Source organism: Apostichopus japonicus, chromosome 5 (assembly GCF_037975245.1).
Source record: "Apostichopus japonicus isolate 1M-3 chromosome 5, ASM3797524v1, whole genome shotgun sequence".
Taxonomy (NCBI): Eukaryota; Metazoa; Echinodermata; class Holothuroidea; order Aspidochirotida; family Stichopodidae; genus Apostichopus; species Apostichopus japonicus.
In genome coordinates this window covers 18,848,708-18,864,922 of record NC_092565.1, presented here as the reverse complement: position 1 = coordinate 18,864,922, position 16,215 = coordinate 18,848,708, and the positions used below count along the sequence as shown (strand labels likewise).

General features: G+C 36.6%; 1 protein-coding gene and 1 long non-coding RNA gene across 7 annotated transcripts in view; one reads left to right on the top strand and one right to left on the bottom strand.

Annotated features, from left to right (window-relative positions):
- Nucleotides 1–16,215, bottom strand: part of LOC139967929 (monocarboxylate transporter 13-like) — a 29,829-nt gene that overhangs the window by 3,730 nt on the left and 9,884 nt on the right. For both annotated transcript variants that reach the window (XM_071972154.1, XM_071972153.1), the window contains exons 4-5: nucleotides 1,678–1,816; nucleotides 446–831 (exon numbers count right to left, since the gene is read on the bottom strand). In XM_071972154.1, coding sequence (XP_071828255.1) covers nucleotides 446–831; nucleotides 1,678–1,816 — 525 coding nt within the window. The remainder of the gene's footprint in view (nucleotides 1–445; nucleotides 832–1,677; nucleotides 1,817–16,215) is intronic.
- Nucleotides 1,884–16,160, top strand: LOC139967931 (uncharacterized). Of its 5 annotated transcripts, XR_011793190.1 has the most exons (7): nucleotides 1,884–2,999; nucleotides 3,780–3,897; nucleotides 7,616–7,776; nucleotides 8,077–8,367; nucleotides 8,950–9,150; nucleotides 9,259–9,463; nucleotides 12,248–16,160. It is a non-coding gene; the product is annotated as an uncharacterized lncRNA (long non-coding RNA). The 5 variants fall into 5 exon arrangements; XR_011793191.1 differs by lacking the exon at nucleotides 3,780–3,897; XR_011793189.1 differs by lacking the exon at nucleotides 1,884–2,999 and having other exon boundaries at nucleotides 3,545–3,897.

Sequence of the window (16,215 nt, the reverse complement as noted above, 5' to 3'; positions counted from 1 at the left end):
TGTACTTTCAGTCAGGGACTATTAAGACCACTCTTCCGAGTGTACAAGTTTAATCCTAATTATAGACCTAATTTAAAGTCTTAATATACCATAGATTACACCATTCGACGTCTAAACTGTTATTGTTTCTGGAAGAGGACCCCCCCCCCCCCCCTTACATGGCAGTCGACCACAGGGCCACATCTCTCCTTTATAAAAATCTGTCATTCGTCTCCGCCCCTTTCACAGCGGTCATGCCTTTACCTAAATCAGAATTTAGAATTTAGCGACCAACTTTTGAAACCATGCGCACGCCACTGCTCCAGGAAGAAAGAATAATATTGTATATATAACTTATTATACCAATGACATGTTAGATCAGCATTGAATGTTGGTTAATTTTTATGCTATAACGTTAGATTTTAACTTCTAACAAACATCGGTACTTATAAAACTAGACACTTACCGAATTCACCCAATACACAGACCAAGACATTGCTGGAAATGACATAGCGAAGAATATGAACCACGCCCTCCATAACACGATGAGGCGTAGCCAATGCTTGTCCCGAACTTTAGTAGTATCTACCGCAGACTGATCTACTATGTTTCTATCAACCTTGTCACTTATCGATGAGATGGGTCTATCTTCGTTTTTATGACTTTCTTGTTTCTCGTCAATCACAGCGGTGGTTGTTTCCGTTGACTTAGTCGATGTCTCATTTCTTGCAGTGACCAAGAATGACGCAGGGATGGAAAGTATCGCGCAGAAGGCAGAAGATAATTGAAGCGTCTGTCTCCATCCTATGATAGGTACAATCTTCTCGTAGGTCAAGGAGAGAAAAATGGTACCTACGAAGAAATAAAGAGAGTGGTTTACCATTTAAGAATATATAGAAATTGACCAATTGCCACAGAATAATATTTCAAACATGTTCCGTGTTGAAAATTACAATTTAAGCAATATATATGACGATCTACTTGTCTCACAGAGAGGAACTTACATTGAAAACTGGATACGTCAGGAATTTTGTTATGCATTTTACAATTGAAAATAAAATATTTTGCATACAGTATAAACAAGTTGCTTGGGTTCTTCATTTCATATACGGTAATAATCCAAAAATCACATATTCTCAATTGAGGTCAAAGGTTATTATCAAAGACATGTTGCAGAAATAGCTTGCCAATACATTTCAGTAAACTGGACAGGACCAAAATAGAGTTCGCGGGTCTCATCCTCAGAATTTCAAAATCTACAAAGGCGGGAGTCGTCTTTCGTGAAGAAAGAAGTTGGTACCAATTATTCTATGAATAAATCTTAATTGAAAATTAGGTAACAGGAACACATTATTCCAGTTGCAATTGAAGTTTCCAATTTGTTCCGACTTAGAAACAGCTCCGGAGGGGGGATGGGGGGTGGGTGTCAGAAGTTTTGATTTAACAAGAATATTATAAATAAGCTTTGTAGGGTGTGACTTAATTGTAAAACTTATCAAACGCGCATTATTTGAGGAGGAGACGGGTTTAAGAGAGGAGGGAAGCATTTAAAACATGTCCCTCTGAGTGCTTCCATGTAATCGAATGAATCTATACTATGCATTCAACCACTGCAAATGTCACTAAGAAAGTTAATTTAAGAAATGAACAATGAAATAAATTATATCAATTAATTAAAACTTACTGAAAGTTTCTTACCAACTGAAGCCCCTACAAGTGCGATACTCATAGCCATTGACTGACGACCAGAATCAGCGAACGCTTTGAAGAGAACACACATCATTGCGTGTATAGAGAAGCAAAGTGCTGTACCGCATATAATGCCTAAGAATGCCAGTGTGGCAGTAATGAGTGTCCGGGCGTCCGTAGGACACTTATTACTAGAAAATAGTGTCCCATTTGCGTGAATAGTGTCTCAGGGACACTTTCCCTTGCTTTCTACGCCACCGTGGAAAGTGTCCGGGTTCTCTTTAAAGAGCTTTAACGTGGTTCTGTTGAGTGACAAACATTTCTGGCCCTATCTATGTTCCCTTATTACTTAAAAGGAGGTAATTTACTAGCGAAGACCAGGTTGACAATGTTATATATCGGTCAGCATGCACCCTCAAAACTCGGTTAAAGCATAACTAATACTTCCAGTGTCGACTGTTGTGGGAAGAGGTGGCAAAATGTTATTATTATCATGGAGACTACACTCCAGAGGGACGCTGTCCGCTCTATTTCGATCGTCGACTGTCAGAAGGCTGCATAATGAATGTTAAACTTATCTTCCGAACTAATTAGTCATGTCTGTCTGACTCTGCTGCTTATCAATCGTTACTACCATTAGGGTAGTTGTTTGGAAGGTCGGAATTTCTAAACGTTGGAGAAAGATCAACCATGTAGAGGTTGAAGGTAAATGTATTTCAACCGGTACGCGGCGGCGGAAAGTTCCCCGCCATCCGGAGCATGGAGGTCAAATCCGGGGTCAGAGCAGGGAGTTGTTATGGAAAAACTCCTGGTCAGAGTCAATATATTTTATTCAGTACGCGGGAAATGTGGAAATCTCCCGCTCTACGTTCTGGGTGTGACAAAGTTTTTATTTCACGCATGCGTATTTGCATTCTACTGTAAAATGTATACTGCTGTTTACTCAGTGAAGTAAGCCGAATGTGCCGTCTACGTCGTTAACGTTACATGTCGCAAGCCCAAAATTTCTTAGTAGTTGAATATTTGCACGCACAGTAATTGCATTAAGAGTTGAGACCGTTAGCTTACTTAGCCCGATCTGATATTACAAGATGACTTCTCCTGAGGTGGATACCGATGACGAGTAGGCCTACATTATCATTGGAAAATATCTTTCGTCAGGACTGTACCCTGAAAAGTCTACGTTAAATCCAGAAAGATCGATAAGGGGAAGATCGAAGAGCTTTAGACTGACGGGAGATGCCAATCTAGTTTACGTCGGCCCACATGGCAACGAAGATAGGCCCTTGGCCAAAGCCCACAAAATTAAAGCTTACAAGAAGGGTTTGGCGGTAAGTGTATTATTTGTTTATTTGTATAAAACTTTTAGGAATTATTTCCACTGAAGAAACGTACGTTCAGCCGGATTATACAGTTGTTATTCTGCCGATTCGAATTAAGCTTGCACATTCATATGGTACGGATTCCAAAGTCAGGCCAAAATGATTCCATAGATGCATATAACTTGAACTAAGTGCATTGGCCATTTGGGCCTTGCAGATTATAGGTATATTTTATTATTTGTAATCACCTAAGAGTAGAACTGAAAAGTCTAAACTTTATTAGTGTTAGAGAATATCGTGATGCATAATTAATCGGCAAGACACGAATAGTATTAGGCTACTATAGGCTAGCCTGCTGTAGCCTAGGAGTAGGATTTCGAGAGTTAACCCTATTTGCAAATAATTTGTTTTATTCAAATTTAAGCCACTCCAATTGGCAATCTCTGAAATAAACCTACTTGGTATAATTTATGTTACTGTGGTAGCTTCCAAATCTTCCGGATCAGCTGTCAGTTACATATCAGCTGTGTAGTGTGTACCCATGCTACCATCAATATACAAGCTTTTAATTTCAATAATGATTATGTGTTTGAAATTGCTAGGTAACAAACAAAAAGAAATCTTCAGGATAGGACTTTTCAGATTTTCTGAAAGATATGTCCTGGGATTAGTCCCCTTACTAGTTAAAACACAAGGTAGCAAGGGAGAGGGGGGGGGGGTCCCTGTCTTGTCCATTTTGGAGGATCAATTAAATTAATGAGTGTTACTTTATTATCTCTTTCTTTTTAGAGGTTTTCCCATATTTTTTTAATACATTGTTGCCGGGATGTGCACAGACACTGCAGCAGGTCGAATATATGCTATAGGTAATCAGTTGGCCACCTGCCCATCACTTCATTGTCAGAAGGTTAGCTGTGTTGGCTAATAATGTACGATTTAATAGGCCTTTTTGCTGGTGATATTTTAATTATGCAAACATGTACATGGTTATGGTATGAATATTCATTAAACATTCTACCACAGTAATTAAGGTTGTTAATATATGCACAAAACAATGTTGCAATTAAATTAGTGCAGGTTAAACCATGGAGCTATAAACCTGGGATTATAGCTCCATGGTTAAACCAAGTTTATATCATTTATATTAAATTTGCAATGTATTATCACATGAAGACACTGCTTGGTGATATACTGTAGTATTGCTAAAATAGTGACCAGAATGGACCTAAAAACTAATATAGGCCTAGTGTAATCTCTTTGACAAATTTTAGGGTGGGTGAATAAATTTCTATTCAGGAGGATAGCTGGGTGTTGAGAAAAACAATTGAAAAGAGAGCAAATAAAAATGCACAACAATTTGCTTTCGTTTTATCCCACATGTTATCATGAACTTATTTGACCAAATGATAGGAGTATTTTGGTATAAGACCCTAATTTGAAAGAAAGGGATCTGAGAAGGTGTCTAAATCAATAGAAATACCGGTTCATTTCTATTTCTGTAAGAGTCCTTGTAGGATGCGAGTGGTGACAATTTCACCACCTAAGTATTATTTTCATCGGCATTTCAGCAGGAGGCACATGTACACCTGATTTTGATGGAATCTGCAATGGAAGTTGTGTAACATGTATTTTTTCTTCAAATACCTATCCTAGCTCATAGGCCTTACATGTCAATGGAATACATATGGACCACCTTATGCGTTCAGCTTATAAATGCTAGGCCTGGGTCGAAAATACTGTTCACAAGCGGCACAGTTATTACTAAATCACTTTGTTTTTTGTCATCTAAAAGCAATATTTGTTTGTATGATTGTAACTGCAAAGTCATTCACTCATAGGCGTAGGAGGCTGGGGGGGCTGCAGCCCCCCCAACCAATTTTTTTGGTGAAAATTCGGGCAATATGCTTAGAATTTTTCGGGCACCTACTGGAAGAATAATAATTTGCAATGTGTTTTTCATTTTTTTTTGGTGAAAATTCGGCAATATGCTGAGAATTATTCGGGCATCTACTGAAAGAATAATAATTTGCAATGTGTTTTTCAATATTTTGGTGAAAATTTGGGCAATATGCTGAGAATTTTTGTCGGGCACCTACTGAAAGAATAATAATTTGCAATGTGTTTTTCAATATTCTGGTGAAAATTCGGGCAATATGCTGAGAATTATTCGGGCATCTACTGAAAGAATAATAATTTGCAATGTGTTTTTCAATATTTTGGTGAAAATTCGAGAATAAGAATTTTTTCGGGCACCTACTGAAAGAATAATAATTTGCATTTTTTTCACAATTTTTTTTGGTGAAAATTTGGGCAAAATGCTTAGAATTTTTCGGGCACCTACTGGAAGAATAATAATTTGCAATGTGTTTTTCATTTTTTTTGGTGAAAATTCGGCAATATGCTGAGAATTATTCGGGCATCTACTGAAAGAATAATAATTTGCAATGTGTTTTTCAATATTTTGGTGAAAATTTGGGCAATATGCTGAGAATTTTTGTCGGGCACCTACTGAAAGAATAATAATTTGCAATGTGTTTTTCAATATTCTGGTGAAAATTCGGGCAATATGCTGAGAATTATTCGGGCATCTACTGAAAGAATAATAATTTGCAATGTGTTTTTCAATATTTTGGTGAAAATTCGAGAATAAGAATTTTTTCGGGCACCTACTGAAAGAATAATAATTTGCATTTTTTTCACAATTTTTTTTGGTGAAAATTTGGGCAATATGCTGAGAACTTTGCGTGCACCTACCAGTGGCGGAGCGTCCATACAGTCAGAGGGAGCGGATGCCCCCCCCCCCCCCTGACGGACTCAAATGGACTGCTGGCGCCCTTTCAGCTTTTTACCACTTTTTACTTATTCGCGATTATTGACTTTTTTATTGCGCTCTCAAATACCTATTGACATTTGTCACATTTTGTTGGTGCAATTTTCTGACAAATGGCGATGACACCTATTTATTCTTCGTTTACCTGCAAATTAGCAAGGCTCGGGAAGGGTCATTTCCGGCGATCTAGGGAGTAACTTTACTCAAAAAATTTCTGTACGCTCCGCGCCAACCTGTGGTGGCGCTCCGCTTAGATAGTGTCAAAAGCGCCCCTACAGACCATTCTCTCCCCCCCCCCCTGACCAAATACCCCCTAGCTCCGCCACTGGCACCTAGTGAAAATGATGAAGAATTTGCAATGTGTTTTTCAATGGTTAATCTTATATTATTATTATTATCATTATTGTTGTAACGACTTCCCCAATAATTCTAACCAATATGGAAGGGTAATAACACGGAAAATGATTTTATGTTATTGGCAGGTGATTTAATAACTGATGGATGCCTATATGATATGCACATTAACATGTGGAACGCGCGTGGAGCGCGCGAAAAAATTTTGGTTATATTTTTCGGGCAAGTCGTTACAGCCCCCCCAAATCAAATGAGGCTCCTACGCCTATGTCATTCACCATATGCATATCAAGTTATCAACCGATGCTTAAAGTTTGCATCCCTTTGTTGGCCAGTGCAAGAGTATAAGGAGTATGTGTGGAGATTACCCAGAGAATGAAAGATCTAGCTCATTCATTTGTTCTTAAAGTTATAATTTACTAAGCATATATTAAAGATGATCATGATGGTGGTACATTCAGTAGACTTAATGACTTGCAGTACCGTCGCGAATTTTCATGTACTGCAGCCATAAACACAAATTCCGCTAAGAACACATGTTGGTATTTTTTTTAGCTGCGTATAATTAAAGCAACAGGAAAACCTTTACATAGGACTTCATAATTATCTGATATGAATTTCAAAATGAAAAGAAAACTGAATTGTGATATGAAGTAAGAATGACACATGAACATAACAGAGTTCAGTAGTTGAATTGTTGTCATAAAGAAGTATCCGAGAAAATGTCCTAGGTAGTACATTCATATGCAGTTCATAACTAAAGTACCAACAAAGCCATATCCTTTTGTCCAAAATTCATCCCCAATGAACCCATATGCTTATTTCAACATCTATTTAAGTAAAATTTGCTACTTGGTTAATAACCAAGAAGTCTTTCCTTCCATACTGTAACTCTACAGTGTGAATTTCTGTCATTAATATAAAAAATTCTGCAAATTCCCTTCAAAGATTAATTTCTAACATTTCTAAATGCTTACAATATATATATACCAAAGTACAGGTTGTACGATGGAGGTAAACTCCATGGTTGTACCAATGTATGCTTCCTACATCAGTTAGGTGTAACCCTGTCATCTCACTGACATTTTCCAAGGCAATTTTCTGACTAACTATCAATCACTCATCCAGGTACTATGATAGTCCCTAGTGACAATTACCAGCTAGATTGTCAGCTAGATCACTGCATGTGATTTGCATCTCACTTCAGAGATTTCCCATTGGACTTCCATATAACAGTTGGGTTTGACAAGTCAGTAAGTAATAGGTTTGGTAATGAAGAAAAAAATTGGTAACAGAGTCTTCCAGTGTGAGTTACAATAAAAAAAAAATAAAAAAAATTGAATGTTTAGCATTTTACAAAACTCAGATATAAATCACTTGAACATCAGTTGTATGATTAGATTGTGTATGGTTCTGAATGCCATTTTACTTCTTTTTTTAGATGGGTGTGGATATGATTGGACCCCTTCCAGAGACCATCAATGGAAATAAGTACATCATATAAGCCCTATGTGACTATTTTTCAAAATGGCTAGAGGCTGTTGCTGTAAGAAACAAAACAGCAAAAACTGTTGCAAACTTTCTGTTTGAAACCATGGCCAGGTAAATATCCATCTACTTTACATGGAATTAGTTACGCAGACCTGCATTTGCACTGTTTTAACTGTGACCCAGAAAGCGGCCAAATGGTTACAGGAATTTATAGAAGTTGTTTTTTAAGTTAATGTCAATAAAATGTTAGTGGGATATGGTCAGTGCTTTTAACTTAATTTTTTTTTTAAATCAGTGCTGAAATGATTTCCTGATTAAACCATGCAGCCATTCTGCAGATGCCAGTAGTTCATTACATTACTCGTAATCAATACTTTAACAATAGTTATTTAAATGTTTCCATTTATTTAGATTTGGGTGCATGAAAATTGTCATCTCAGACCAGAGAGGAGAATTTGTTAATGCTCTGAACAAGTCCCTGTTTGACATGATAGGGGTGTAACACAGAGAATCCTCTAGCTACCACCCACATACCAATGGGCTTGATGAAAGATTCAACCAAACTCTGCAAAGGTCACTCATCAAGGTTGTCAATGAAAACCAAGATGACTGAGATGAAATGCTGTCTTCAGTTCTCATGGGGTACCATACAGCCAAACATGGTTCAATAGGTCTTTCACCTTTTGCTGTGATGTTTGGAAGGTTTGTAATAATTTAAACCTACCATTGCTGAATAGAGATTTACATTTGCTAAGGCCATATACAGAGAAAAGCAATCAGGGATAAGAGAGTTTGGACAAATCTTGCATAGCTACACCAGTCCTCTGTATGATAAAATCTAATTTGACACATGCCAGGTCCTGGGAAAAACCGCTAAATAGAGGACCATCAATAACCCAATTTAAGTTACAATATCTAAACAAATAAATATTAACCCTGTATATGGTACACTCTGCAGCAAGTACAAAATATGAACATTCATTAAACTGTAAATGCATGCCCATTAATTTAAAAGATACATGCAATTAATGCCACTGACATTGGTTTTGTTTTTCATATATATACTATATATTTATCATAATTGGCTGGTATGCAAGTTGGACGTATAACAGCACAGAATATATATATGGGTTTTATATTTGTGCTGGTTTGAGTATGTCATGTGACTCAAATTTCTGGTTCAATGGTCTTAATAGTGAAAATAAAATATATAAAAATTTATTTATTCTTCAGTCAACAAAGTGTTGTGAATAATTGATTGTTAATTTATCTTCATATATCCAGAGAGCAATGCTACCAGTCGACATTGAAGACGCCATTGTCCAACCAGAAGCTCCAAAGTACAGACTGCAGCGATGCACAGCGGGAGAGGGTTTTTCAACTCATGTCACAGTCGTGGGACATAATCAAAGGTGTTGTGAAAGAAAATATTGGCAAAGCCCAAGAACGGCAAAAAAAGAATTTGGATAATAGGCACCAAAAAAGGTAATTATATAATGCTATGTTGTACATTGAAGTTGTAGTTAAATGAATGGCAACATATGCATTGTATTATGATGTTTACGTATATCTGCTGGATTTTATTTTATTCAGAGCTTCGAAGTTGGTTCCAGTGTTCTCGTACGGAATGCTAGAAAGGATGCCCGAATAGGAGGGAAGCTTGAAAACTCTCGGCTAATTGGGCCGTATGAAGTGAAGGCTGTGAATGAGAAAGGACTGTACACACTTATGAACAGTACCACAGGCCTTCCTCAGAAGAAGAAATTCAATTTAATTTTACTTAAAGAATTTTGCACAAGTAAGATTTCTTTGCAGTATTTTTTTGGGGGGGGGGGGGGGTGGGGGAGGAGGAGGATTGGCATGATTCCTCCAGAATTTCCTTAAAAATAGTCAGCAACTTAATCAGTTCTGAGTATTTGCTGGCTTATGTGAGGGTAAAGGACTGTAGCTGTATTCACACAATAAATCAGTTTCGACTTAATGGCCTAACAAATTAACCATTCAACAATAATAAAGACAGGAATAAGTTAATTAGAAGAAAACTTCAGTTTCCTGACAATTGTTTTCAGAAATTAAATTTCATTTGTTTTAGTTTCGAGAAGATAATTTTATGTGATGTCAGTTTGAAACTCTGCAATATAATGTTCAACTTCTGAAGAGCAGCTTTCCTGGCTTTGATAATAATTGTAACCTACTCATTCATGCTGGCATGTGTGTACCGCCCACATTGTAAACACGATATCTCAAGAATCGAAGCTTAGATTGATCCCATAGTTTGTGCAAAAGAGTACATTGTTGAGCACAAGAAGGGTTTTGTATTGTTTAAGGTCATTTGGGTCAGAAGCCTAATGTTGTGGGCCGAGGTCATAGGGGTACGGGACCATTTTAGTTTGGGGGGCAGAAAGTTTTGTGTCCGAAAGTTCCCGTGACACTATCTAAGCGGCGCGCCACCATCGGTTGGCGCGTAGCGTACAGGAACATTTTTGGCAAAAAAAGCCTCCCAGATTGCCGGGAACGGCACATCTGAGGCCTTGCAAGTTGCATATAAACATTCTTTCTTTTATAATCTCATATTTTAGAAATTTACACTTCCCTACAAAAATTTGGCAAATTAGAGGAAGAAAAAATGGTTACATCACTTTGAAGAGGAAAAATAGGACAGTATATTTTTAAGCTCATATTTAGTTACCGTATTTATTATAATAACACAGTACTCAGCTACAGTACCTCCAGAAAAACATTCATTGTTCAACGACACGTAGGCGGGATAATGTCGCTATGTCGGGTGAGACTGCAATTTGTCTCACAAAACAGTATAAAATGTAACAAAGAATGTGGTAAACCTGTACTTCTAGGCTTGTAGGCACTCCCCCCCCCCCCCCACCATCCATTCCATCAAAAAGAAAATGTTTCTTATATAAACTCATGTCGGAGATGTCCAGGTATACAGTTGACTAGTTAGAAAAAAATTGATCGTGCAAAAAGCGTGGTAGCCCAGGTGAGCTGCGCTTACGGTGGTGTTACACGGAAATATTCGGGCATCATGATGCTAAATAAAGAAAATCAATGAATTGTCGGGCAAAAATTTGAAAAACGTTTGGGCAAGCTACTGCATATATATATCTATATATCTATATATATATATCTATATATATATATCTATATATATATATATATATATATATATATATCTATATATATATATATATATATATATATATATATATATAGTTTCTCCTCATAGGCTGCCCGAATTTTTCAGGACTTTTGCCTGAATTTCTTGTCCTCTGGAAATTTGTTTTTTAAGACTGCCCCCCCCCCCCGCCTCGTACGCCTATGGCCGAGGTCAATGGATCGTTTGAGGGTTCAAATTGTGAAAACCATGTTTTACACAATATTTCAAAAGGACAGATGTCATATTTAGTATGTTGATGTATCACAATTATTAAAAGAAACCTGTTGTTGAGGTCATCATCATTTCAGGATAGCCTGTGATATTGCAAATTTATTGTTTGTCACATCACACTGCTTTACTAAGATCGAGTAAGTTGTACACCCTATAACTATAAATTATGCCAGATTCATGAAAAAAAAACAGCTCATGTTACATCATTGAATTAACGCTATTTGAAAGAAGCACATGGCATTGCTCACAATATTGCTAGTAATATGAGTAATATTATAATAATATTCCCAAGGAATTTTCTGTGCTATGATAGCTGAAGGAGAGAGGGAATCCCTTACACTGGCCAAGTGGCAAGTTTTTCAAAAAATTTTCGTAAGGCCTATTTTTACAATTCATGGTTAAGTAAGTTTCTAGTGTGCTATGATTGTGTTCTTTGCTTTGATTCAACAGAGATCTGTTTGCAACAGTTTGACCTTAGTGCTGCAAATAGGTCACACTTGATCAGATCTCACTCTAAGCTTGGCCTTGATACAATACACAGGAATGCGTACAGACTTCAATAGGCTATCAACTTGCTATACTGTATATCTGAATGCTCGCATGCTCAAGGAGGATCAGATCCCACATTTGGGGATTCAAGTTGCTATACTCTGAATAATCGCATGCTTAAGGAGGATCAAGCAGACCCCACAAATGAGGGGATCAACTTGCTAGTCTGAATCTCACATGCTCAAGTAGGACGAGACCTACAAGGGCGATCAACTTGCTATAGTTTGCATTCTCGCATGCTCAAGGATGATCAGACCCTACAATTTGGGTGATCAACATCCGATGGTATAAATTATTGCATGGTTAAGGAGGATCAGACCCACAAGGGCGAACGACATGCTAGTCTGAATATACTCCATACATGCTCACGGTGGATCAGACCCACAATTGGGGGATCAGTCTGAATGCTCGCATGCTCATGGAGGATCAGATCTGCATTTGTGGCAATAAACAATATTGCTAGTCTGAATGCTTCACCTTGTTATTGCCGAATGCTGCAACATACATTAATTTGAAGTACCCATTCGTAATGATTGCTGAAATCATGTTTTCACAGTAATATTTACTTTCTATTTAATTTCTGTAACTTTGAAGCAATGCTTACTATTCATGCGTCCTTTTCTGCAGGCTGAATTACCTCAATGACGTTCTTGTCTCTCATGCTGTGGACCATCTCTACCACCTTGTCACAGGTTGCACCGAAACAGAAGCTGAAGCAGCCTGTAGTCAACTGGGCAAAAGCTTACCAAAGTAATGATCCTGATGCACAATTATCTTTTCAATATGATATGTGGTGTAAACATGCATTTTTTTAGCTTGAATGTGGTTACTTATTAACTTCTCTATTCAGTCAATTATTTTAAACTTTTATGTTTAGGTATAGGTTGGTGCCAAGGGTCAGAGCATTTTACCAGGGCTATCCAAGCTGAATATGATGAGGTTGGAGATGATCAGGTGTTTGAGTATAACAACCAGCGGTTAAGACAAGAACTTGATAATTTACGATAAAAAGGTTTCTTTCTTTCATGCATATCGTTATTGTTTGTCCCCCCACCCCCACTGATAGACAATTCCAGAAAAAAAATCCTGCTTGAAGTTTAAGTATGTTTATATGTGCAAGTTAGATTAAAAACAACAAGCAACAAGAAAACAAAGCATAAATGCTGTCAGATCACTTTTTGGAAACGGCAATAAGTGTCCTTATATTAAGCAATATTTAATTCACACATTCCCTCTGTTCAAACCACACTTCAATTTATAACCCCCCCCCCCCTCACACACACACTTCCTCCCCCTCCACATATATCAAAGGGTCTGTTTTTCTCCCCCTGGCAAGGAGAAAAATATGCACACAATTAGTATACTGAATAGAATTAGTATTTCTATTATCTTATAATGCATAAGTAATGTCATTGTAAGGTTGAATCAAGAGCAATGTTCCCAGAGAACTCCAGTCAGAATGATGGTATAAGTAAATCCTGGGATTGTTTTTGTTGATTGTGAAGTTCAAAGGACTCTAAGGTGACAAAATTCTAACAAAAGTCTCACATTACAAGCATATATTTTACCACACATAGAAATTAAGTTGTTCTATTGGTAGTTGTAATCTATAAACTCATGTGTCACATCCAGGACAGTAAATGGCAGTTAGTTCGTCTTTCTTCAGGTAAAAAGAAGGGAAGCTTGGAAAATGTAAGATTTGGTATGTATGTGAATCATATTGATTATATCCTATATTTTTGGGGTGGATGTCAAAGGGTAAACAGGGTTCAAGTTGTGAAAACCTTGTAAATTATAAGTTCAAGAAAGGAAGCTGAACAGATATCATATTTAGTCTGTAAGTATACCACATGGCTAAAAGAGGCCTTTGTTATTGTGGAGATTAACAGTGGTCAAATTTTGTAAACCTTTAAAACTTGATATCTCAAGATGAGGAAGCTGGAAGAAATCTCATATTTACTGTAGTATGTATCACATTGAATGAGTACAAGCAGGCTATCAGTGGTCATTTGTGTCAGCATCTGTCATTGTGAATATACTGTTTGTCACTTCTTGCTGTATTACTAAGATCAAGTGTGTCAGTATGTCCCATTCATATGAAATGATACTCATGTTGGATCAGAGAAACCACAGCCTGGTTTATGCATAGATGCTACTTGACAGCTGTCCTCATATGCCATTCAAGTATATCAAGGCAAGTAACAACTGGGATATAGTTTCTTTATCTGTGATGCATTATGTAGTTGTTGCAACTGAATAAGCGTTTTCATAGAAAAGGTCTTTTATCATGTAAGTTAACTAAAATCTCAATTAAAGATGCAGAAGTAGAACGCACTCATCATACAGTATATCTAGGTGTTTGTATTGATGACAAACTAAGTTTCAGTGGTCATATAAGCAGAATACTTAAACGGGTGTACTTCATAGTCTCAACTCTATCGTATATAGTTCCATATTTCCATGTTGATGTAAGGAAAAGAGTTTTTACTGCCAATATCTTACCACACCTAATATATGCTGTTTCTGCTTGGTATCACTTTTTACGAATTAAAGATAATAAGAGAATTTTTTTTTTTAAAGTATTGTTCTAAAATTTTTAATATAGATTTTAACTTTCTTATGAGTACTGTAAACAATGCTGCTAAAAATGAGTTCATTAGAAGTGTAAATTGCATACAGAGAAATGACAGACATTCTTTGCAAACCGAACTTAACTCTCTACTTCGAGAAACTACTAGGTATAATCTGAGAAACAAAGCAATAACACCAAAATTCAGAATTAATGTGTATAGAAATAGTTTTATTTATCGTGCTGCTATTTATTTACAAAATGGTTATCTGGATAATTTATTGTAGACAGCTGCACTTGTACGTTTTGTATAGATATATATATATATATATGTATATGTATGTGTGTATGTATGTGTGTATATGTTTGTATATGTGTACATATGTATGTGTATATATGTGTATTTTTATTTTCAGTGTTGACTGGCCTTGGATGCTCCCCAGTAAAGGATTCAAGTGATTATACTGTTGACTGTGTCAAGGCCAAACTTTTAGTGCAAAGAATATTTAATGTCAAAGGAAAAGGTGGGCCAAATATGTAGACAAAAGCAAGAGAAATGTTAACTGATACCAAGTTGTCTGAATTGTGTACAAATATGATTTCACTGGCTTCAGCTTGCATTTCCTAATTAGCCCTAATTCATTTTTTTTTTCTTTTCCAACATTTGAACAATAGTCATTGAGATACTTTGACTAACACTAAACAATCTGAGTGTAGTAGAACTGGTTCTCACACAGCCTCCTTTCCCAGTATTTATATTAAGCCTGATACTTAGTGTGACCAGCAGCATGTCATTTGAAGGTAGTCTGTATAGGCCACAAACTTGTATTGTGACATCAAGAAGTACTTTCCTTGAGGTCTTTATAATCTCCAAAGTTTTCTCAGACATTTTAAAAGAACATGCAAAAGGACAGAATGTCCCAGTGAGGTAAATTTCCTACAGGTGGTACAAAAACAATAATTTTGACCATAGGTGACCATATTTTAGTATCTGGCATATTTGAAGCCAATGCAACATACTTTCAGCTGATTTTTGTTGAAAATAAATGATATAGCTTAGAGGCCTTTATGTCCATTAACAATACATCGTAGCAACAAACGTTTTTGGTGTTTATCAATACCAGTTGTGCATGGTGAGATATTCGTTTGGAAATACCTTCTAATGAATAATGCACTGCCTGACTGTGCAGGCAATATATCATGATTCGATCGTTGATATGTCATGAACACACGAAAACACCTTACACAAACCCTCTGCTCCTCCTATACCATATGATTTTATATTGCTTCCCAAGTACCATTTCCAACCAGCTAGGCATTGCCCAATCTTAAAATATATCACATGAAAAGGAATTCCCAAGTATTTTCACCATAGTTCACATTCACAGCCTGTCGATAATTGGATTAACAGTAGTCTACCTTGAATTGATTGCCTGACCAACAAATACTGCTAGGCTACAACTGTGGACGCCAAAGCATGGTTTACTTTGATTTATGTAACCTTTTTTTCCATGTGAATGTCATTTTGTCTTGAGATCCCCAAGATTTCAAAAGTTACTATATGTGAGGCTATCTGTTATTGTCAATGGTTGTCAAGCATTAGTATTAAAAGTAGAAGGGAAATCGGATGATTTTTTATAAAACAAAGTATTTGAAACAGCTTGTACTAAAAATAAAGAAACAGATACAGTTGTTCTATGTCACAATAGACGTAGGATGTTGCACGAGTCTTGCAGCACTTTTGTCATTTTATAGAAATGTATTTATCTTATGCAGCAGAGAACATGAAGGAGAATTAAATTTGCAATAAATTTTAAATTAAATTGATATTTCCATTCATTTGTGTCTGTCCAAATAGTATCATGCAAGAAATCATTAATGACCATATATTTCAGCCGTTCATCATGTAGTGAAATTGGTCTAAAGTTCCTCTATAAATCCTGCCATTAAGAAATGCAATTAAGATGAAAAGGCGTACTCCAAAGAAGCCTTGCAGTCCTGATGTTTTTGCACTACGTTTCCATGC